We start from the raw sequence: 23286 nt of genomic DNA, 5'->3' as shown, positions 1-23286 counted from the left end.
AGGTTGCCCAGAGAGGTGGTAGATGCCCCATCCCTGGAAACATTCAAGGTCAGGTTGAACGGGGCTCTGAGCAGCCTGATCTAGTCAAAGATGTTCCTGCTCATTGCAATGAGGTTGGACTAGATGACCTTTAAAGGTCCCTTCCAACCCAAGCTATCGTATGATTCTGTGTTTCCCAGTAAATCTCAGCTGCTAGAGTTCTCGTGGGATTGTTAAATAACCACCCAAGTGCTATAAAGCACTGGAGATTAAGATACAAAATTAAAAACACCTTTTGGGGTTTTTACAAAGCAACTTTCAGTGGTTTTCTAGCCCTAAATTTGTATCTTCCTTTCTCCGTTCTCTTTCACTTCCAAACCTGCCCATCGCTCCTGGGAGCAGTATTAGCACAACCAGCCCCAAGACTGAGGGGGAGCTTCAAGCATTTAAATCCCTGCACTTCCTTTTTCTTCCCCATCCTGGAAACACCCTAGTCCCTGCCATTCTCTCTGCATGCTGGAGTGTCAAACCCAGGAGACGATAGATATGCCGCAGTAGGCCTTTAGGCGAGACCTGAAACCTTTACCCTCCAGCCTCAGCCAGTTTTCAAACCCAGGTCCTCTTTGCCAGGCTGCGTCCAAAGCTGACAGCAAACCAACCACCTTCATTCCAGCTGCAAAGAGGATAGCTTAGTACCCACGGCTGTGTGTGCTTTGGAATAAATCTGGAGAGCTGGAACAGTAACTGGAACCATGCTAGAGGGAGAGGCAGTGGGAACAAAGCAGCGAGCTAGAGAATACTGTGCTGCCCAAATACACTTTTGGACATAATCCTTAGTTTTAATCCCAGTAGCTTTATCCTAGTATCCAGTAGCTTTAGCTAGATATAGTCTTGACTTTCTCTATCCTTATATCCCTGAATAGCTGAAAGACTTCCTTTAGCAGAATATTAACAGCACCTGCCATCAAAATAAGAGCATAAAATGAATCCCAGTATCAATTACGCACAGAAGCCTTGCTAAAGGTTTTTAGCTAGTCTCTAATCCCTTTTCAAAATCTTATTTACAGACATGAATGAAATTGAGTTTTACTGAGTTGTGCCATGAGCAGCACACTTCTATTCTGGAGTGTAAGTTGCTCGCTCCCCCTCTCACAGTAACTACTGCAAGGTTGTAGTATCGTGCGTACTGCCTCATGGTTTATTTCTTATATGCACACCACATGTCACAGCTGTTCTTTTTCAGTTGTAGGAAAGCTCTCAAGTAAGCATGCTGTAGCTCAGCAACAAGTTGACAGTCCACAATTACTTAAAGGAAATCGATAATGTTAAATGGAACAAACTGTCATATGAAACAGGCTTCTCCATAGCTACACACTATGGTGGTTACTCAGTCTGTGTCCAAGTGATCTCAGCACAGAAAAATGACATCTATTACCATCTCCCTGCTGCTGTAGTCCTGCAGAAGGGAAGGGAGGGAAGGACTGAGTTGTCAGGTCTCACCCTCAGCTAAGACATCAGAAAACTCACTCACTGTGCTACTGCCCAAGTTGCGATATTACCCCTTAGAACAGTACAGAGCGTAACGTGGTTTTGTTTTTCCACAGATGACGGTGCAGAGCTGTGATGTGAGGACTTTCACTTCGCACAGTTTTGAATTAGTATTTTGGAAAGCTGCAACCTCTGGCTCACTAATCATTCCCTCTTACTCCCTTATTCTTTCATCACCAATTTGCTTGCGCACTTATTTCACAGATACACAAATAAAGAGATTCACAAGTTTGATTACAAATTTTAATTCTATTTACAGGAAATAAACATACTTTTGAACAGCACATAGCAGATAAGTAAAACTGTATTTTAAATGCAACCTACACAAAACAAAACATAACTTGAGCACTTCAGTCTCATAATTTTTTAAAAAAGCCCTTTTAAAGGCTAAACACTCATCATACGAGGTGCAATACTCATAGACATCAGTTCTTGGAAGAGGAGTTTGCAGGCATAGGGCATTCGAACCAAAGATATCTGGAAAGAGATTTCAAAAGGCTTGTGATAAGCACTCCTAAAGCATCAACTTCCACCACCCTCTACACAAATAACTTGTCAAGTTTTATGGCTCAAAACTGAATCTGAAGTTATGCATGAAAGCATTTAACAACAATTGCTCACAGACAGTAACAAAGTAAGAGGGGAGCTGAGGTGGTCTGTAGAGGGTACACAGCAGCTATTCAGAACGCATTTTTAATAATAAAACCTGCAGCCAAAGGATCTGAGCCATTTAACAAGGGAACATGTGCATAGCAAAGTGTGCCTGATGTGCAGTAAATGCAGTTAAGATTTCCAGCACACATCTCTTCAGTAACCCCAATGCCATTGTCAGAGATGCAGGAGTCAGTCCCTAGCACAAAAACAAGCCTGTTTAAGGCAACTATTTTTATCCCTGCTGCCACTCTCTCTTGACATAGTTCTGTAACCAAGCACACACTACAGAGCTTTTTTTTAATTTAAAAAAAAAAAAAAAAAAAAAAAAAAGTGCAACACAAAAGACCTCCCATTGGGGACCCAGCTCTGCAAACATAAATATCTTCATGGGGACAGTCACAAGGGCGATGGCTCTAAATTCCTGTGATTCTGAGTTTTATTTCTAAAAATAAGCTCTCAAGCATTTACTTTTAAAGTCTCTGAAAACTCTGCACTGCAAAATACTTGAACAGCATTTCCTGCCAAGTGGCAAGCCAACACTGTAAAAATTAATAAGGAAACATCCAAATTAACTAGGACACTATAAACACTGAAAACAGTTATGAAACTAAAATAGCAACTGTTATGGTGCTTCTTTAAATATTTACTTCCCTATCCTCCTGTTCACTGAAGTGGCATTTCCTCTTGCCCACAAAGAGAAACACTGGCTGATGTAAACCACACGTACCTGAGTTTTATTGCGGCATCCCCGGCATTCATAGGTGTGAGTCCTTGTGTTTGCAATTGCCATGATTCCACAGAGGTTACAGACATGGACTTGGTACGGGTCTGAAGCTTCAAACAATCTTTCTCTCAAGAACTGGGCTGCTCCATGAGCAATCTGGCAATCGCGTTCCATTTCTCCAAAACGAAGACCACCATCACTGAAAAGAGGAAAAGAAAAAACTCGAGTTCTTTGGTAAAATACATCAGTTCCTGTTGGTGGAACAAGTAAGTTACCAGAAACACAACAGCAGTATTACAAGGCAGGTGTAAAGCTGTGGATTAATTTTCCTCTAACACCTCAGAATAAAACTATTAGGGAGAATGCAAACACAATAATTTGTAACCACTGCTAAGCATTTCTAAAGGTGTCAGACAGCTAACAGACACAGCACAACTGTATAGCAAAGTGAGGTAAAACAATTAAATCATACTCTACTCATCTGTGGTAGGTTTAACCTTGGCTGGCTGCCAGATACCCACCAAGCTGCTCTCTCACTCCCTCATGTCGACAGGACAGGGGGAGAAAAGAAGATGGAAAAGCTTGTGGGTTGAGATAAAAACAGGGAGATCACTTACCAATTACCATCATAGGCAAAACAGACTCAGGATGGGGAAAAGGAATTTAATTTATTGCCTATTAAAAGTGGACTAGGATGGTGAGAAACAAAGACAAAACTAAAAATATCTTCTCCCCTACCTTCTTCCCAGGCTCAACTTCATGTCTTCATTCCCAACTCCTTGCTCCCCTCCCAATGGCCACAGGGGGGATGGGGTATGGGGATTCAGTCAGGGCATAACAGTTCCTTTCTGCCACTCCTTCCACCTCACACTTTTTCCCTGCTTGAGTGTGGGGTCCCTCTCATGGGGTCGACCTTCACAAACTGCTCCAGCATGGGCCCTTCCCACAGGGTACAATCCTTCAGGAACAGATAGCTGCAGCATGGGTCCCCCACAGATCACAGCTCCTGCCAGGAACCTGCTCCAGCCTTCCACAGGCTGTAGTGCAGGTATCTGCTCCACCTGTGGTCCTCCGTGGGCTGCAGGTAGAAAACCTATGCCACCATGGTGTCTCCACGAGCTGCAGGGGGATCTCTGCTCCGGTGCCTGAAGCACCTCCTCCCCCTCCTCCTTCACTGACCTTCCTTTCACATTTTCTCACTCTTCTCACAGCTGCTGCACAGTGTTTTTTACCATTTCTTAAGTACATTACCACATATGTGCCACCAGCATCACTGACGTGCTCAGCTTTGGCCAGCAGTGGGTCTGTTGGAGCCAGCTGTAAGTAGCTGTTGTCCAGCACAAGGCAACCCCTGGTCCTTTCTCAGAAAGGCCATCCCAGAAGCACCTCCTGCTACCAAAACCCTGACACCTGCACGCAGTACATCATCTTCAGCCAAACACATTAAAATGTGTGGGTAATCAGGGTGAGCTAATTAAATTCTAGCTGCAAAGTTGAGGCAGCTAATTTTTAGGGCTAAAAACTTCAAAGAAAAAGAAAACACTGTATAGAAACATCAAACATCCTTACCGAGATCTACCCTCCATGGGCTGTCTGTTAAGTATCTGGATTGGCCCTCTTGCACGAGAATGGATTTTGTCATCTACCATGTGCTTCAATCGCTGATAATATGTAGGACCAATGAAGATCTGCGATGTGATTTTTCGACCAGTGAAGCCATTGTAGAGGACCTGAAGTAGCCAATGCAATCACTGAATCATAAGCCTTACCATCCATCAAATGTATATTAAAAAAATACAGTGAATTGATACTTTGATTATACCTCATTTCCTCTTAGATGATAGCCATAATCTGATAAAAGATTGGAAATCTTCTGCACATTGACAGCATCATTAAAAGGTGTAGCATCACCAATTTCTCCTTTGTTTGCAGACACCTACAGAGAAGAGATTTGCAAAAGCTTGTCAGACTTCTGAAGGACTGGTCAGACAACATTAAGCTATTTCAAACAGTTTTAACTCTTCATGCCAGAATGTGAGATTCCATGCCCATGATAGTAGCTTATCTTGCTTTGTTTATCAGCTTCACAATTTACAGTGAGATTTTAAAAAATACACCGTATCAACAATTTTGCTGCTCCTTTCTCTGGGTCACAGGAAATGTTTGGAATAAAAGCAACAGATGAGAGAGTACACTGTAGTCTGACTTGCTGGACAAAATTTACAGGACTGTAGGTCTTCTCCAAGAAACCTGCTTTTGCTATCAAGTAACTGGAGAACAATTGTTATTTTTTAGTGGATTAACACCTACCGTGGAGTAGTATCTTTAAAAAAAAAAAAAAAAAAGGGGGGGGGGCGGAGAAAACATTTTAATTCATACTGCTCAGGCATACAGCATAAAAGATTCTTCTTACCTTCCCCTGAAGACACTCGATCAAGTGACCAATGGTCATGCGGGAAGGGATGGCATGAGGGTTGATAATTATATCAGGTGTGATGCCTTCACAGGTGAAGGGCATATCCTAGAACAGGGAAACAGAATCAGTACTGGCCAGAATATCAACTTTAAGAAAAGCAGTTCTGTGGATTCAAATTAAATCTCTTAAAGCATTTCAAAGGCACTGAAGTACCATGTAAGAAGGAGCTGTGTCCCTTTCTAAACATATTTTAGCTAAATTTAAGTCAATATATTGCACTCTAGTAGATATTCCACAGACAACTCACTTAAGGCAGCTCCAATGCTAAGAAGATCAGAGATAAAATGTTAAGAAGGAGAAAAAGAAAAAAAAATAATAAAAAAATCACTACCTCTTGCCTGTACTGGATACCACAAGTTCCTTTCTGCCCGTGTCTGCTGGCAAACTTATCTCCAATTTGTGGGATTCTTACAGAGCGTACCTGTAAGCCATAGGAAAACATTCAACTGGTAACTTAAATACAGAACAAAAATTATTAGAAGTAGAAAGCACATGTCACTGCTCACCCTAATCTTGCAGAACTTGTATCCTTCCTGGTTAAGTGTTACCATGACCTGATCTACAATACCAGTCTCACTAGTTCGCAGAAAAGTACTACAGTCCCTCTTTGTGAAACGTCTGTTAGTGCTTTCCAGTTCGTCTTCGTTTTCTGGCAGCGTTACTGTTTTGCCAATGATGACATCATCCCCAGACACACGCACCCCAGGTGCTATCAAACCATCATCATCAAGTTTGTCATAGATTGCATGTCTCATACCTTTGGGGAAAAAAAAGAGAAAAAAAAAGGTAGACTCCCGAATTTTTCAACATGTTTACTTTGATGTTCTGTAGAAATTCAACAAGTCTGCTTGCAACTTCAGACTACTGCTGAATTGCCTAAAGACAATTTTATGCAAATATCTCAACTGATATATTTTACTATTAATACAGACATTTCTGCTATTTTGTATATCCCAAAATAAAGACTGAATCAGTTCAACATTAACAACCTTGCCCACAAAATTAATTTAAAAGCTCAGTCTTCACACACTCCTGTATCTTACCTTGGCAAGTTTCACGCGTAGGCTTTTCAAAAACTTCTTCCTGGTCATACCCTTTTTTAGACTCTTGCTCTTTGTATGAACGATAGAACACAGATCTGAAACAAAGTTATAAAGCCTTCTCCAGTGAAACCAGCATAATTTTTCCTCATCTGTGCATCTCAATTTATCACCCTTTTATCACATATTATGGCTACTGTTACTGATGACAACCAAAACAAATAATGTTCACATGCCACACAACCTTTCCTCTAGTCTTGTTAATCTGTCCATCACTGAGGAGGGGAAAACAAAAACAAAAACCATCCCACCATACAAACAAAAAACAGTTTCAGCTGGCATTTTGATGGTCACTTTTCAGATATTGCTAAAGTACCTACAGATAACATGCTAATTTTTTACGAACTGCAGAGACCTTCAGATCTGCTTGACATCTCAAAAGTAGTTATTATTCCTAAAGATAATCACATCATATCATTCTCATATTACTTTTCTCCTTACACTTGCCATTTTGCAAGCATTTTTAGGCTTCTACTGCTACCTTGCAGTGCCACACTCAGTACAACAGAGCTGCAGTGGAAAACTTTCAATTTATATAGGTTTCTTTCTGGGGCTTTAGGGGTTTTTGTTTGCTGCCTCATTTGCCAACACACCAAAGCCACGCCACAGCCTTTCAGATAAATATTATTGACATTTAATTAGTCCCATGCACACAGGAGATTCTATAAAAGGTTCACGTGAGCCATTAAAGTCTTATTATACATTGGCAGGCAGTAGATCCAACATACCAAGCACACAATTCTTGGGCTCAACTTGGGCAAAAGAAAATAAACAAAACTAGAAACCCATTGACCAGCTATACAGCTAAACACACCCATCTAAAAACTATAATGCACAAAGTCACTTCACTTGCCAGTTGTCCAAACAGCAGTTGCTACTAAGGAGACAAAAATGTCAATCCTCACTGGTAGCAATTGTCATGCTACTAAAGACAAGACTATATTACAAAGCTGCAATATTGGCATTAAGGTGTTCACATAACTGACAAGTTATATGACAATATAAGAGCAAAGAGTCCAAATATTTTTTTCACTTAACCACCATACAAAGAACAGTAAACATAGTAAATAAGAACAAAATGGAAGAGTTGGGAAGACAGAGTGGGAAGTCAGGTTACACAAAGGATGAACCATTACTTGCTGTGTTTTCCTAAGATACACGTTCATCATTTTCACTGTGCTGCTCCCTCCATTCTCGTTTAAAAAAAAAAATATTAAAAAGCTTCTCAGGTTGAAAAGATTTGGAGAATGGTGTCTTCCAGCCTAAGATGACCTTTTCTTGAGCCTCTGGACAACTCAGTATACTTTTTTTTTTTTCCAAACAGTTAAAAAATTTACAAAATCTCACCTGAAAAAGCCTCTGTCAACAGCAGAACGGTTCATGATGACAGAGTCTTCCTGGTTATAGCCTGTGTATGATGCAATGGCTACAATCGAGTTGATACCTGTAATATGTAGAGCAAATACTTTGAAAGTATGCACACATACCAGACAGGCATTACTTATAACTCAAAATAAGCTGTGTTCTCTACAATGAAGCTATTCTACCCTTTCCGAGATAAAATCTCCATGTCCCACACAAAAAAACCCACGTGGTATCAGCAAATGCAATTTTAGGAGTCAAGAGTGACCCCTTGTGAAGAACCTAGCAAATACCAATACAGAAAATGCATTTTTCCCATTAGATTTTAGCAGGCTATATGGATAAGGTAATTTCAGTTGCAACACTAGCAACGTACTTTCTGCAGTCTAGGTGTCAAACTACAAGTTAACATTTAACCTATAATTATTTTTTAAATTACATATATTTGCTAAATATTAAAGTATTAGACACAACATATGTGACCTAGTTTAAACAAAACAGCAGTATTTTTGTTTAATAAACATTAACTGACAACATACCTGCTGGTAATTCTCTAAATCGCAAGTACTCCATGGAGCGTGTTGTTACAAGGGGCTTCTGAGGATAATACAACACATGTGCCAGCGTATCCATACGAACATGGAAGTTTGTAATGTAAACTCCCATAGCCTGTTTACCCATAGCAGACTGGTATGTGTTCCTGGGAGACTGGACAGACAAGGAAAGACCAGTATGTATGTACATAAAGCTCTTTACACATACGCATGTGGGGTTTTTATCAACTTTAAAGGCAGGATGTCAGAAGTGATGCACTGACCTGGTTGTGATCAGGGAAAGGGATAATAGATGCACATACTCCCAGGATCATAGATGGGTGAATTTCACAGTGCGTGTATGTTGAACAATATGCCACACCTTTCTCTTGCAAGTCATCTGGAGTCATTGCCAGCATCACAGTCTCTTCTTCCAGTGTATCAATGTACTCTACTACACCACTGGCCACGAGATCCTGCCAACTGAATAACCAGTGTCTGAAATACTCAATTAACACACAAAATGTGTCTCTTCAGCAGTAACAAGAAAAAGGACTTTCCTGGCTTATTATTACTACCACTGCCTCAGTGTGATAAAACAAATGAATTAAGCTACCAGGCAGAGAAAGCATCTTTGTACTGCACAAAGCTTTAAACATTTCTCTCTCCAACCTAAGGCAACTTCCAGCTTCCAGGATGGAAAATTAGTCATTCAGAATTTCAGGAACATCTCTCACCTGTAATTGTTATACTCTCGTTCCTTCAATTGGTCAATATGCCTTTTTTTCAACAGCAACTTCTGTTTTTCCACAATTAAAAGGGGTCGACAAATTCTGCCTGCGTCAGTATAGATGCGGATTTCTCGCTCACGAATATCTCTAATCATTGAGACCTGTACAAGAAAGCAGCACTCCGTGAGTACAAAGTCTCAGCCCAGAATCAGAACTATGGAACACAAAATAGCATAACAAAGTTCCCTAAAGCAAAGACCTTACAGGTGCTATCAGCAGCACAGAACAAACATTAACACTCCTACAAACAGAAGCATTTCAAGAGACTATTTTCAACTGTTTTTTCAACTGGATCCTCGTTTAAACAAACAAACCAACCAACCACCAAAACCCAAACCAACAAAAAACCTACAACCAAACAACAAATCACATACCACAAACAAACAACAAAACCAAAAAGTACCAAACCCACAAAAACTTCCCCCCCCCCGCCAAAGTACAATGTTCAGAAAGAGACTTGCAAATAATGTTACTTGGAGTTTGCAAAGTAGTATCAAGGCATTATCCTCTCTCATCTAAAAAGACACCCAAACTCTAGATGTAAAATTTATACCTCTGACACAATGATGTCCATCTGACGACGGAGCTTCCTTAGGGTATTCATGAGCTGCTCTGGATCTTTGTGTATGCCTACCCAGCAGCCGTTAACAAAGATCTTGGTAGCACTAGAAAGAGGGGGAAAACAAACAAATAATTAAAAATAACCCGAACAAACACCCAAACCCTTGAAGTGTTGTGCAGGATAAAAAGCTTAAGTCTGTTTAAACAGTTTCATTTGTACATACTCAGCTATTGCTGCTGGAGATATTTCTTCCAGGTTTTCCATACTCCACTCCTCCAAGAATTCCAAAATTGGGGATGGCTGAGACCCCACAGAAATGTAAGCCATCAGGGCCAAGTTCTTCACAAGCCCTACTGCGTGACCCTAGTAGAAACACGAAGTTAACTTGCATTTCCAAATCAAGAGATTCCCCCAAGAAAAGCTGAGAATTTAAACTTCAAGTCCTCAAGGAACTGGACACAAAACATGCTATTTACTTCATTAATTTCTACCACTCAACTACAGAGTTAGCTATAAAGCTAAATATTCACGTCAGCATTTAAAAAAAACAGTGCAAGTGATTATCACAAGCACTATGGCTATAAAACGACTAGCAGATAAAAGCAGTTAGGCGTAAGTACTGACATAAATACTACTCTCATTACCTCTGGGGTCTCAGCAGGGCAAACCATTCCCCACAGCGTATTGTGCAGCTGTCTGGGCTTTGCTAGTTTTCCATCTCTACCAATTGGAGAATTCAGGCGTCTCAGATGGGAAAGCGTAGATGCAAAAGTCAGGCGGTTTAACACCTGCCCATAGTAAGGAATTCAGTTAGTCAAAGCTTCTTAAGTGTGCTGTTGACAGGCATCATGATACATCAGAGAAAAGGATCAATGCCCTCTAGAAATTATATACTTCAAAAGAACTAAAAACAGCTGATATTTGTTAGCTACACTTTTTAGTTCACGTCCATTAATCTTGGACTAAGATTACCCCAACATCTGTTTTTTTTATGTAGTACAGCTTACCCTGATCGGGTAACTAGAATGAGTGATACTTGTAAAAATACTTTTTAAGCTGCATTTTCACCAGGAGTGTTTGCCAGTACAATGACACAGAGATCTTTTCAAACTTAGTTTGTAAGATGACTTAGTTACTAGCAGCAAATCAGCATTTACATTCTTATCAGAGTCTGCTCAAGGCTCCTCAAAAATTTAAGAAAATTTGATTTTACAGAAATGCGAGAGTTCATTTAAAAAGCAAACAAGCCCCTGATACACACACACCAACAACTCACCATCCAGGGACAGCTACCATCTTCACACCTTTCCTAGCTTTGCTTTCCCCAAATTATGATCTCACCAGGGCTCCAGAGAAAAAAACATGCTTGCATTTAAAAACTGTCACCTCTTTCCCGTTTCCACCTTTGTGAGAAATGGGCCTAACTAAACACTGCTCTGGGCTAATAAAGTCAGTGCTCCTCATCATTAGCTGTGGAATACATAACTGTTATATTACAAGTTGTCACTCAAGTTTCTTTAACCACCTGTGAAGGACTGGAAGTAGTTAAAGGAAAGAAATCCATCCTCCCTAAAGATTCCCTGGGAATAGGACTTCACCAGACATACAAGTATATGCTCCAACACAAAAAGTCTTTACGAGAGCTACACCAACTGTTTAGCAGCAAACCCAATAGCTAAAACCAAACCCAGACAACAACAAAAAAAAACCCCAAACCCCACATTAGACTCAACCATTTGGATCTTAATCCGTTTCAGCCTTGCAAGTTTCCTTTTAAAAATGGTTCTATTTAACATACAATATGCACGGGTGCCAAGCAATGTTAAAAACTCTTCTATGATACAGTTTTACTCTTATGTAAACCTAACAAATGCTACCATGCTTTGTTCAGCTGTTGTACCTGAGATACTCCTGCTCTGGCCTGATGAGCTTTCTTCTGGTCACCCCAGTTTCCAGTTGCCAATGAATACTTCAAACCATCTGAAATAATTCTTGTTTTAATTGCCAGTTCCAAGTTGAAATCCTTCCCTCTGTCAATAAACTTTTGTGCATATATTCTCACTTCCTTCAGCAAATTCTTAAACATTCTGTAGAAGAAGATGCCAAGAAACATGATTAAACAGTACTGTAGCAATTCAGCCTACTTAGCCCTCTTTGGAAAAAATGTCACTGGCCTCCTGAAAAGAAGCAAGTAATTTGTAACTAGGGGAGGAGGGGGCGAAAAGAAACCCAAACCAAATTAACCTGTTTATGAACACGCACAAAATATGCTTCAAAACAAGTTAATGCTAGCCACCTACTATTAGAGGAAACTTACTCACTCCATTAAAAAGTCATAATCAGATACAGGCTGTGTGGTCCAAGACCAGCTACCAGACACAACAGAATAGTCTGATTGATTTAGAAGCACAGAGTTGGCAATGCCTCTACTATTAATTATCTCCAAAGCAAATGTACATATTATAGTTACCCTCTGAATAGGAAAGCTAACAGTGGCCCAGCAAGATCCAGTCTTTTGTTGCCATAATGATCTCTGTCATCAAGCTCTCTTCTTCCCAGTGCTGCCAGCAACAATCTATGAACCATATACCTAAGGCAAATAAGATAGTGTATGTTTTAAACTGGCAGCAGACATTCACAAAAAAGATTACATGCTTTCATAGATAAATCAGTGAGCTGTTTCCTAAAGGCCGTCCATTCTGGATCTTTAGGATACTGCTGTCCTAAAACAAACCTCTTCAGCACGTATGTCCTTAGAGGTGAATGACCCACTGAAAGTTCAGGTAACTAGAGAGAGACATCACGACGGCAATGCATCTTCTGCTATGTCTGTCCTGTACTGTAATATGGGCTATGTTTAAGCACACGGAATCAGGTGTAAAACGGTAAATCTCCTGATGCTACGGTTCATCTGCATACCAATAACCAGTGATCAAGAGAATGTGCTAATAGTTTTAAAGAGTTTACATTATAAACAGTTTATCAGTAGTTACCTACACATCAGTTATCAACCTCTATATGTTGTCCATGCAACGCAATGTCAAAAAGTCATTAATCACTACCATCACATCTAACTTAAGATCCAAAACTTGTTAGAGGCTTGTTTTGTTTCAATTTTTTTTCTATTTTATCAACATCTGCATTTTTTCAGCTATGAAAATATACCGGTGCCCTAAAGTTTATCACTGAGTATCCAGAAGACTGAGGTTAAAAACAAAACTTCCATTCAGTGTGTTCTTCCAATCATATAAGTGAATAAAATCTGTATTCAGGGTCCATTTGCAGATGTATGACAGAAAATACTGACATACCCTAGAAAATAGGCCTTCTTGGTTTCACAGAAGTCACTGACACCAACATGTGGGAGCATTTCTTTCTGCAAGACTTCTTTAGCGTACTTGATTCTCTTTTCTTTGGTAACACCTGGCTTTGCACCTCTTGATCCAATGAAGTTTAGAGCAACATTTTGCTCCTGAATGACAAACGCTTCATCCAGAGAAGGTTTGACCTAATGCACAAAATACAGCAAAATCCTGTAGCATCCACTGCCTGTCAGAGTTGAAGGAAACTATGCAGTCGTTTGCTGATGATTCTTTCCAGGAACTGCTAATTGCTGACCCAGTTCTTTCTGGCTTTACTCTAGTAGCTCTTTCAAGAGCAGCAGCAAACAGTAACAGAGCACACAGAAAGCACACTAAAAATAGTTCTCATTTGAGTACATTCTAGGCCTGTTGCTTTTTCATGTATAAATCAGGATTTTACAGTTCAAGTCAATGGCAGCAGGATAAGACCCTGCCTCTCTAAATACATATTAAATCTGAAATTTCCATTAGACTCTGTGCACTTAAAATACTGATTAGAATAGCTTTAGGCAGAGAACTTTTGACATTTCTAATAGACAACCCACAAAAATAATAAAGTAATAAATTACAATTGGAAAATGAACAATACTTTGAATTATGATTAGCCACACCTACACATCACCAAATGTCAAGCGAGGAAATAACTTATTTAACATATATTACCATTTCCATCATTTCTGGATCTTCAAAATCATATATGATGTGCTCTAAAATGTCCCTGTCGGACACAAAGCCTAGTGCACGGAAGACAATTATGATGGGGACTTCTTGTTTGATATATGGCAAAGTTGCTACAATGCGCTGACCAATAGCACTCTTCTTTGCACCCTGAAAAGATGGGGAAAAGCATACATTGGTCTTAAATGATTTTGCCTTTAAATAAAAATATCTCTCTGGATTTGGATGATACAACATAAGTGTATTTATTCAGGCACTACAAGGAAACATTACTTCTTAGAAGGCCAACTAAGCAGCTATTCTGCAACCTTACTCCAGCAGTGACTTTTTTATTTCAAAAACATTTCTAACTTTAAAAGTCTGTAAAAACTGATACAAAGGAATTTAGATAATACTACTTGCCCATCTGTATGCATCATTTCTCTCCCTTTGTGTGTTGGCAAAGAACAATCCTATCCACCTTCAGCTTTCCTTCTGTCAGTTTAAGCCCAGCTTTTCTAATCCACCGTATAAGACTCCATTCTTGTAATTATACAAGTAGCTGCTCCCCCCTCCCAGAAAGAAACAAACACTGTGGGATGCAGAAAGACAATCACTGAAGAGTACCTTAGCCACCAGGAGCAAGAGTGGTGTAAGGCTTCTATTAAAGTTAGTCTTGGAACATGTTTGGGATTTTTCCAAACATCAGCGCAATGGTAAACGAGTACTGACACCTTCTGCTTTTGAAATTATGAATAGCACTTATTTCCCCTCACAGATGGCACAATTAGATATTAAATATGAATTAACATCTGGTCTGCAGATACATCTAAACACTAGCTTAGCCATCAGCAAATACAGACTCCCTGCTCCTATTCTTGTCCTTTGTCAAAGAACAGGACACAGCTTGTTTGGATTTTCTAAAAACTCATTTACAGTAATTCTACAATTATTTTTTAGCCTCACCCTAAAACCTGCCACAAATTGAGTCTTCATTTCAATCCTTAAATTATTTGTCCCAGAGACAGGCATAATCTGTGACAAACAGAATACATTTTCATTTAATTTTACCTTCTTTACAACTTAGTATCGGAAGAAATTTCTTCTCAAAATCCCGAAAGTAAATGACATGAATAGACAGGACAGTAAGAAAACTCCTAAAATAATCTTTATTGTAAGCCCCAGGGCAGGGGTTATTACTGCTTAGGCATACCTGCCCACCTCTGGCCAGCATGCTAACCCATATAGTACTTGTTGGTCGAGAGGAATTTTCCAGACAAGATCTACACTCTCCTGTGTAGGCATATTTTGAATCTTTCTTTGCAAACACATACACTGTGTTTGTAGCCATTTTCTCTTGAGCAATCAGAACCTGTGTTAGAAACAAGAACACTATTAAGTAACTGACAAAAGGACATGCTGAAAGTAACAAGCACTGTGTTTCTACTATTCCTTCAGGTGCCTTAACTTTTAACAGCACTGCACAGCATTAAGTCAATTTGCCAGACTCAGTTGGATTACATTCTACATTTTAAAACTACAGTATTAAGCAAAACATACACCTAGTTAAGATAGAATAACCAAAAGACTCCAAGAATACTGTTCTCTATGATGTACTTAACCACATTTTCTAGCTGTGCCAAGACATTTCTGTTAGCTTTAGGCACAACACTGATAGAGAAAGCATTTCACCACCTGTTTCCAAGGCCAACACACTACACAGGCATTTAAATTTAAATGCCATCTCTGATAGTCAAAGCCAGATTATTTTTTTTTCCCCCAGAAGAAAAATACAACTCTCATTTCTTTTGCTGTGTTTGCCCAGGTGTCAGTTCCATTGGTAAGGCACAAGCATGGACAGGGTATGATTTGCTAAAGCTGAATCCACAGCAATGGAGGGAAGAACCTATTCTTACAATAAAATGCATCTATACTGCTGTGAACAAACTGGAGGAGACTCCAAGTGAAAAAATACCCCATTTTAGAGTGCATGCTGCTCTGCAATGTTGAAAATGGAACGGAAAATATCTAGAGTACTTAGTGGCATTCAATGCAAAACAGTTTATGAAACTGAAGAAGGGAAACGTGCCTCAGAGAAGAAGAAAAGGTGGCTCGAGAAAGTCCTAACAGAAAACTAAAAGCCCATCTTTCTACAAGATCATGAGCACCCACAGTGACTGTGATACACTGGAATAAAAGTGCTTATGCTCCTGGCAAAACATATGGAAACAAGTAACAGAACTTTCAGTGTCTGTAAAGATGGCTGTGCAAGGTATAATCCCTTACCTTTTCTGATCCATTAATGATAAAGTAGCCACCAGGATCAAGCGGGCATTCATTCAGTTCACAAAGATCACGGTCAGTTAAGCCATTCAACAAACAGTATGTTGAACGTAACATAATAGGAATTTTTCCTATAAAAGTTTTCTGATGCTGTGTCTGTAACTGATCCTCTCCTTCTTTAATAACTGTTTTAGTTATATCCACATACAAGGGAGCTGAATACCTACAGAATAAAACCACCATTGTATTATCTGTCAGTTATTACTCAAGGTTGTACTCAAGGATAATGAATGTGGTTATTCAAGCACTCACTGGTAATATTAAGCATTATTACCACATCAATCGTCATCTGGATTTAACAACTAGACGTGGAAATTTAAATAGAGCAGTAATTATTACATTTTTAAGGCACTACTAAATTGAAAAAGACTATCAGTTAATAATGCAGAGCCAGTCCTTCCTTGTGTTTATCCACTACAGAGTTTGTTCTTACGTAAGGTTTCTCAGTCTGGCTTCATTGGGCATCATAGGTGAAGGTGCTCCATCTCTTTCCCAATGGGTAGGTTTGGAGAGATAGATTTGTTCAAACTTCAACAGATACCGGGGCTGGAAAACAAGAAGACATTTACCTGTAATGGAAGAAACATCCATTTTGGTTGTTCAAGAGCGGCCCTAGAGCTTAATACCCAATGCTGCTGCATGTTCTCAGCTCAAAACATGGAAACAAACCCTCTTCAGATGACTAGATCAAAAAAAGCAATGAAAAACTTTCAATAATTTCTAAACACCTCATTAATAAAAAACAACAGAGGAAACTGAAGGGTCAAACCCATTGGTAAGAGAAGAATAAAGTACCCAAATAAGTCTTCTTCCTATAAAACAGCTACAAACTGAAAATCTGCCAAATCAGTGAATATATTAACAAACAATATGCCTTACATATGCCTTCTTAGATATTTATTGTTTAGGTAACTTCAGATAAAACTGCTAGTTTTATGATGCAAAAAGGTGAATCTGCTTCAACACATACAAAGAGATAGCTGACATATCAAACAACGTGGGAGTTTTTGTAAAGATTTGCTCCGAGAGCCACTCACCCCTCAGAATTCTACTGCAACGAGGTTTAGAGCCTGCAGTTCACTTAAAATCAAAAGCCTTGCATTTAAAATAAAGGGGTAGAAGTTTTAAAACAATATCCTTATCAAAGTGCATTTGTGTATCTGGTAGCGGGAGCTAGAACTTAAAAGAAAGCAAGCAGTTACACAACAGTAGCTTTGTTCAAGTACTTTGTATGTGTAATCTCAGCCCTGGTGCACAAGCCTGCCGGGTCTCGGCCTTCCTTGCATGCAAAAGGACCTAGAGATGAGCCACTCTACTCACAAAGCGTTCTTTCACAGGCCAAAATCCAGGTGGGTAGAGAAACATAAGCAAATCATCAGATCTGCATGTATACAAGTTGAAAGGCTTGTTTCCTTACCCTGTTTTCTTCAAGTTGCTATTTCCCACCACGTCCCTTTGCAGAACAGAAGCTAACACAAATAAATAACTACAGTGCTGCCACCCCAACTAAGTATCTGCCTAGAAGCCAGCTGAGAATATCTATTACTAAAACAAAACTTGAATTCCATACAGGCATTTTACCGTATCTCAGTCATAAGGACTCCACTGTAGCACATCACCAAAGCAACACTTGCTCTAGCAGAGCAAGCTCCAGTGCAGGGAAGAAAAAGTCAGTTTACGGTTTATGTTGCAAGTGGTTTTAGCCTTTCTGAAATATATTTTCAAAGTCCTCATATTCAGCCCTTTCTCTGGCCTCACTATTAAAGGCAAAGGTACAAATTAACCATCCCATACATTTTGTCTTACACAGAACCACAGAAACCACCTTTCTAACACCTGTGCTAGGTGGTTTTGTTTCCTCTAGAGATTAAACAGATTATTGCATCAATTTATCAAAAAAACACAGCTTTCAGACAAACTGAACTGTCATTGCTGCCTGTGATGGGTTGACCCTGGCTGAACACCAGGTGCCCACCAAAGCCGTTCTATCACTCCCCCATCCTCAGCTGGATAGGGGAGAGAAAAATATAACAAAAGGCTCGCGGGTCGAGATAAGGACAGGAGAGATCATTCACTATTACCTTCACGGGCAAAACAGACTCAGTTTGCAAAATTAACTCAATTTATTACAAATCAACCAGAGCAAGGTAATGAGAAAGTAAAATGAAATCTCAGAACACCTTCCCACCACCCCTCCGTTCTTCCCGGGCAAAACTACCCTCCCGGATTTCACCACCAAGCCCCCCCAGCGGCACAGGGGGACAGGGATGGGGTTTATGGTCATCACACGTTATTTTCTGCCGCTTCACCTCCTCAGGACGAGGGCTGATCACACTCTTCCCCTGCTCCAGCGTGGGGTCCCACCCACGGGAGACAGTCCTCCACGAACTCCTCCAACGTGGGCCATTCCCACGGGCTGCAGTTCTTCACGAACTGCTCCAGCATGGGTCCATTCCACGGTGTGCAGTCCTTCAGGAGCACACTGCTCCGGCGTGGGTCCCCCACGGGGTCACAAGTCCTGCCAGAAAGCCTGCTCCGTGGGCTCCTCTCTCCACAGATCCGCAGGTCCTGCCAGGAGCCTGCTCCAGCGCGGGGTTCCCACGGGGTCACAGCCTCCTTCGGGAACCCACCTGCTCCGGCGTGGGGTCCTCCACGGGCTACAGGTGGAGATCTGCTCCACCGTGGACCTCCCTGGACTGCAGGGGGACAGCCTGCCTCACCAGGGTCTTCCCCACGGGCTGCAGGGGAATCTTCGCTCTGGCGCCTGGAGCATCTCCTCCCCCTCCTTCTTCACTGACCTTGGTGTCCGCAGGCTTGTTTCTCTTACATGTTCTCACTCCTCACTCCGGCGGCAGTTTCTCTCCGTCCCAACTTTTTTTCCTTCTTAAAAATGTTATCACAGAGGCGTTACCACTATCACTGATTGGCTCGGCCTTGGCCGGCGGCGGGTCCGTCTCAGAGCCGGCTAATATGGGCTCGCTCTCTCTCGAACACAGGGGAAGCTTCCAGCAGTTTCTTACAGAAGCCACCCCTGTAACCCCCCCCCCGCTACCAAAACCTTGCCAAACAAAACCAATACACTGCCCTGTCCACAACATATATTAATAACAAGCCTTCTGTATTCAGGATATTCTCTCTTACTCATTACTAACCAAAACTGCTACTGGAGAAGGATAACCTTTATCAATAACTAAAAACGCAGCAAGCTGTGTAACACCAGTTCCTAGGATGATTCTATAGAATCAGTAAACAAAGAGGTGAATTATCAGAAAGGACCTCAAAACAATCTGACTTTAAAAAGACACAAAAGCTTCCTACAATAGCAGGTGGCAGAGCCTTGTTGGCAAACACTTTGTAGGTCAAAAAAATTCTCTCAATTCTTACCCAAAGAAACACCTTTTTCCTGGATTTGCAGCAGCAGCCATGTATAGTACCAAGTTTTCCCAAGTTCTCATGCAAGCGCTCTCAAGGAAAACACATTTACCATAATCACTATCTCTGATCATGGTTGTTAAACACTCTGATATGCTATAAATTGCCCAAATTGCTTTCAAAAATTGAGGCTGAGAAATGGAGGGAGAAAGAAACAAAAAGTCAAATTAGTCCAATACACTCAAGTCTCCTTAAATTAATCCAGTATCTTCAAATGAGGTGAGAGGTTGCCTGCAAGTGACTCTGAAGGGAAAAAAGTTTCCTTTTTCTCATATCTAGACCTATTCCTAAAAACTTTAATCTCATAAATAAGAACAAGAAACTAACCTCTCTGATTTGAGAGAGTAAAATACTAGCTTTTGGGCAAAAAGTATCAAGTTACATACCATGCTCACGATCTGAACCTTAACCACATACCATGCATATACTAACTGCAGAACTGCACAGCTAGAGAATTCCACAATAATATACATACAATAACAAAAGAAACATTAAGGAGAATTACAGTGAGATAAACGTTAATGAACTGTTTGTCTAACAAAGAAACTAAAAGAAATCTCAGTTGTTATCTTTAAAGGATAGTTGTTTGCCTGCAAAAAACAGCAAAGGAATAGTCAAAACCTGTAACAAATTCAACGCTCAGGTATCTTAAATTCCTTCCTACAGGGAAGCAGCAAGGTAGTGACTGATAGCAGGGGAACGGATCACTTATGGAAGAGGGATCATACCACACGACGGACAAGGATGGAAGCACCACAGCCACTGTAGAAGGTGCAGAAGAGCCATCACACAGCGCAGAACTCAGATAATTTGTTCTCCTTTGGAACAGGGTGCCAATGGAAGATGATGAGCAATGGCACCCTTTGAAAACCTGGGCCTAACTTTGGCCAAAGAAAGCTAAGAGAGAACTTTTCAGCCATAAACGTTTCTTGCCATAGTAAAGCTACTGAAAGTCAAAATCCCACCAAAACATAGTTTGCTTTTGGCTACCTGACTTGGTCTGCTACATCCTTGTCAGTACAGTTTCGTACAGTAATTGACAGCATGAACTGCAGCAGCCAATTGCTCTTGGTCATTTCTCAGCTCAATCAACAATTTAACCAGCAGGAGAGAGTAACTCTATAGGAGAAGGAAGTTTGATTCCACGCATAACAAAGCTCTTGCATGTGTTTCTCAGACATATACTCAACTATCTGGAAACTCAGCCATGTACCTCATAGACTCCAAAGAGGTCACGCTTCTGTCCTACTGACTGCATAAGCAGTGTCATAACTTAGATATATTTCCATCTCTTGAGACAGGGGCTGAATAAACCCCACATAAAATCATTTTGTATTGTAAAAACACACTACCTCTGCTGAAGGTCTCCACTTACCGGCTCTTCCACTTCTCCTGTGGCATGCTGGGCTTCAGCTTGTAAATCAATTGGTGGAGCATCTTCAACAATTCTCTGCACAGACATCTGAATAAACTCATCAAAAGAATCCAACTGTTGCCTGACTAAGCCCTTTTCATCAAAATAGGAGCTAAAAAAAAAAAAGTGCGTTAACAAACAAGATATCTTAATTTACGTACTTTATACAACAAGCTTAAGAAGTATTTACTACAAAGCCTTTAAAAGCCATGAAATACAGTACAGAATCAAACACATTCACTTTTCCCAAGGCATGACTTTCAAACACGGATGCTTAAAAATGCTAAACAGTTCTCTCTCAGCATTTGAAGGCACTGACACCATGAAGTGACAGACTTGCTGCCACCTCTTGCCTAAGCCATGACTAGTATGCGCAGTCTACCTTAAATTAGAAGGGACACGTGATGACTGAAACCTCCGTAAAAGTGGCTTCAGCTGAAGTTTTCAACAACGCATTGAAATTACTTTGTTTTAATTAATTTTCCAAGCTGCAGTAAATTGAGTGCATGCCCCTAAGTCAAGGTAACAGTTCTCAGAATTTTTCTTAGCTTGGATCCCCTCTGTTCCAGCCACACAGAGATTCCCAGCTTCACTCCTCCTCTGGATTTCCATTAGCCTTTATGTCACCCAGCTTCAACCCAGCACAACCTAAGTGTAAAAATCAAAGGCTAAATTTGAAGCCCCAAATCCTAACTTTTAATGGGATGATGTAAACACGTCTGTTGCGTGAGCTCCTGCCAGCAAGCTCTTCTGCCTCACATTCCTGAAGCCAGCCAGGGAACCCACACTACCTCAGCTTCTGTCCCATCACTGCCAAGATCTGTAGAGAAAACTGGTGAAAACTACCTCCCTGCCGATTACTTCCCGTTACCCCAAGAAGGGCAACACCCCTTTGGCTATTGTGCTGCTGCCACAGTGAATCTTGCCAGCGCAGTCTGGTATCGCACAAGGGGACGGAGGAAGGAAAAGGGCAAACTGTATCACAGAACAGTTGAGGTTGGAAGGGACCTCTGGAGGTCATTTTGTCCTATCACCCCACCCCAAGCAAGGTCACCTAGAGCTGACTGCCCAAGACCATGTCCAGACAGCTTCTGAATACCACCAAGGGTGGAGACAGAGACTGCACAACCTCTCTGGGCAACTCATGCCAGTGCTCAGTCACCCTCACAGTAAAAAAAGTGTTTCTCCATACAAAATGAGATGCAGCCTCAGTGGAGGGACTTGCCTCTATTACCTCCCATCAGACTGAAAGCGGAGGTAGCATTCTTCACTGGGCTGGAAAAGAAAGGATCTCCTTCTGCCTCCAAAGTTTCTCATCTCTGCTCTCGACTGCCCATGGGACCACCCCCGCAGATCCACCCTTCTGTTTGCAACTGCTGCTCCAAGAGAACAGTCACATGCATTTGATGACTGGTGCAATTAGCAAGAGAAACACATTTTACACAGTTCCGCACAGCATCCCACTCCTTAACAGTCACAAGAAGCTGCAGGTCCTGGACATTCATGTCTTGCTGGAGAAACACTAACACGGTGCAACAGCCAAATACTGATTTCCTAATGCCAGCAACAGCTGTGAGAGTAGTGGACAAAATTACGTGCTGGATATGGAATCAAAATCAATTCTAACTTCATTCAAAACCGTGTATCCTGCAGGGGGTCAGCTAGGCTTCTTAATTCCTAATGACAACCCTGCTGTTTCTGCTAAAAGACCTTCTGCTCTGAAAGTGCTAAATTTAGCACAGCAAGAAGCCTGCAGCTTCCATGACACGCTGCTAGTGAACCGAGTGTCACCCGTGAGACCAAGAGCACACAGGCCGAAGCACGAAGAACGGCGAGTTTTAAAAAGCCACCTAATAACGATCCAGCAGGCTTCTTGCCACAAGTCGGGGGTGATTTCATCATCGTCTTCATCGTACTGCATATCTGTGGGGGAAGCACAACATTTCAGCCAGGCTCCAATCACCTCGGCGTCTCCCCTCACCTGCTGAGCTGGGGCCGGCACACGGGCGAGCTGAGGGACCCCCCCCCACCCCAGCAGTACCCCGGCCCCCCCCGAAGGCGGCAGGGCCCCTGCGGGAGACGCCACCGCGCCCGGAGCATCCCTCACCTTCATCCACACCCTCACAGCCTTCCGCTGGCCCTACCTTCCTCCCGCCCCCCCCCCCCACTGGGCTGAACAGCAGAAAAGGCCCGACGGGGAGCGGCCTGCAGCCGCAGCGCCCTCACCTTCGTCCGCGTCGTACATGGTGGCGACGGGAAGAGCCGCGGGCGGCGGCGGCGGCCGAGCAGAGGGGCGAGGAGCGCGGCGGTAGCCTGCGCCCGGCGGAGCTGCGACGAGAAGACCGCGGA

General features: G+C 41.5%; 2 protein-coding genes across 3 annotated transcripts in view; one reads left to right on the top strand and one right to left on the bottom strand.

Moving 5' to 3' along the window:
- Positions 1-1768, top strand: part of IGFBP7 (insulin like growth factor binding protein 7) — an 18715-nt gene extending 16947 nt beyond the window's left edge. Inside the window, exon 5 of the mRNA XM_049814632.1 lies at positions 1584-1768. Within this exon, the coding sequence (XP_049670589.1) occupies positions 1584-1603 (20 nt within the window). The 3' untranslated portion in view covers positions 1604-1768. The remainder of the gene's footprint in view (positions 1-1583) is intronic.
- Positions 1757-23286, bottom strand: POLR2B (RNA polymerase II subunit B). 2 transcript variants are annotated; one of them, XM_049814542.1, is made up of 25 exons: positions 23164-23286; positions 22788-22860; positions 20899-21049; positions 16525-16637; positions 16035-16254; positions 14962-15120; positions 13755-13919; positions 13041-13237; positions 12200-12319; positions 11630-11816; positions 10374-10517; positions 9953-10092; positions 9721-9832; positions 9114-9268; positions 8661-8859; positions 8383-8551; positions 7829-7925; positions 6425-6519; positions 5888-6138; positions 5713-5802; positions 5319-5426; positions 4728-4841; positions 4475-4635; positions 2909-3104; positions 1757-2004 (listed from the first exon to the last, which is right to left on the bottom strand). In XM_049814542.1, the coding sequence occupies exons 1-25, from the start codon at positions 23180-23182 to the stop codon at positions 1915-1917; spliced, it is 3525 nt and encodes a 1174-aa protein (XP_049670499.1). In that variant the 5' UTR covers positions 23183-23286; the 3' UTR covers positions 1757-1914. The 2 variants fall into 2 exon arrangements, with proteins under 2 accessions (XP_049670499.1, XP_049670500.1); XM_049814543.1 differs by lacking the exons at positions 1757-2004; positions 2909-3104 and adding an exon at positions 3116-4315.

Source organism: Accipiter gentilis, chromosome 12 (genome assembly GCF_929443795.1).
Source record: "Accipiter gentilis chromosome 12, bAccGen1.1, whole genome shotgun sequence".
NCBI classification, from domain to species: domain Eukaryota; kingdom Metazoa; phylum Chordata; class Aves; order Accipitriformes; family Accipitridae; genus Astur; species Astur gentilis.
The sequence above is the reverse complement of the archived record's forward strand: the minus strand, read 5'-3'. Positions and strand labels throughout refer to the sequence as shown.